At 47.7% G+C, this 992-nt stretch overlaps 1 protein-coding gene across 1 annotated transcript in view; it reads left to right on the forward strand.

Annotated features, from left to right (window-relative positions):
- LOC110300153 (28S ribosomal protein S31, mitochondrial-like) overlaps window positions 1–992 on the forward strand; it is a gene marked incomplete at its 5' end in the record, with an annotated part of 14,554 nt that overhangs the window by 9,845 nt on the left and 3,717 nt on the right. The window contains 2 exons of the mRNA XM_029480683.1: window positions 19–106; window positions 518–656. Coding sequence (XP_029336543.1) covers window positions 19–106; window positions 518–656 — 227 coding nt within the window. The remainder of the gene's footprint in view (window positions 1–18; window positions 107–517; window positions 657–992) is intronic.

The following is a 992-nucleotide window of genomic DNA, read 5'->3' on the forward strand; positions in this document are numbered from 1 at the left end:
GTTTGCTCTGTTACTCAGCTCAGGACCACTTGCCCAGGGGCAGCACAGCCACAGTGAACTGGGCCCTCCCACAAAATGCACCGAGCTTTGCCCACTGGCCAATCAGGTTAGGGCACTCAGTTTAGGTTCCTTTTCCAAAATGACTCTAGCTTGGATTGGTTGACATAAAACAAGACAGCNCAGGTTTCTTCTCTGAACTTGCACCTGAATCTCATCACTTAATCAGTTATCTTATATCTATGTATATTAGTGCGTGTGTGGGGTTCCCTGCAGGTACCACTGCAGGCAGTGATCTGCAAAGGGGTAAAAATGAAAACCTGGTGCAGACCAAGCCTGGATCAGACTTCAGGGACTGATGCCAGGCAGCTCATAGTTACATATGGAAAACACAGGACAATTTGGGAAAAGGTTTCTAGGCAACAATCAGTCTAATTCCAGGTGCACAATAAAGTTTGAGGTGTGACTACATAGAAACTCGGTTACAAAGTACATGTGACCACAAGGGTGTGTTCTATAGCTACAAGTCCTAGAATCTAGTGTGGTCTCTGACCCACAGCAGAGGTTAGCAGGCCATGAAGTACATGTGACATCTGCCCTAAGGATGGGTAAATGGTCTGGGGAGGACAGAGTCTGGGATAATCATTCCGGGGATTTGGGTGAGGTCTGNCCNTATAGCAAAAGGTAGCTGATGTCAGCCTCTACAGAGAGCAAATAGGTCACCAAGCCATTAACAGATCTGCTCTCAGCTCTCCATGTGGAATGTGGACATTTGATTTCATGTCCTGCACTGAGGAGACACCCCTATGTGACTAGCATTCCTGGGTCTCTTGGTGCTTCTCTGTGAGTGTAAGGCCCTCTGTGCCCACAGCAATGCAGTTTGCAGGATTGGGTGAAGAGGTAAACCCAGGCTGAACTGGAATTTACTGTGCATTTCCTGGAGAGGGATTTTTGGGTTCAGCAGTGCTACGTTTATCAGTACCATGAGCCAGCCT

Source organism: Mus caroli, chromosome 8, assembly GCF_900094665.2.
Source record: "Mus caroli chromosome 8, CAROLI_EIJ_v1.1, whole genome shotgun sequence".
In the NCBI taxonomy this organism is placed as follows: Eukaryota; Metazoa; Chordata; class Mammalia; order Rodentia; family Muridae; genus Mus; species Mus caroli.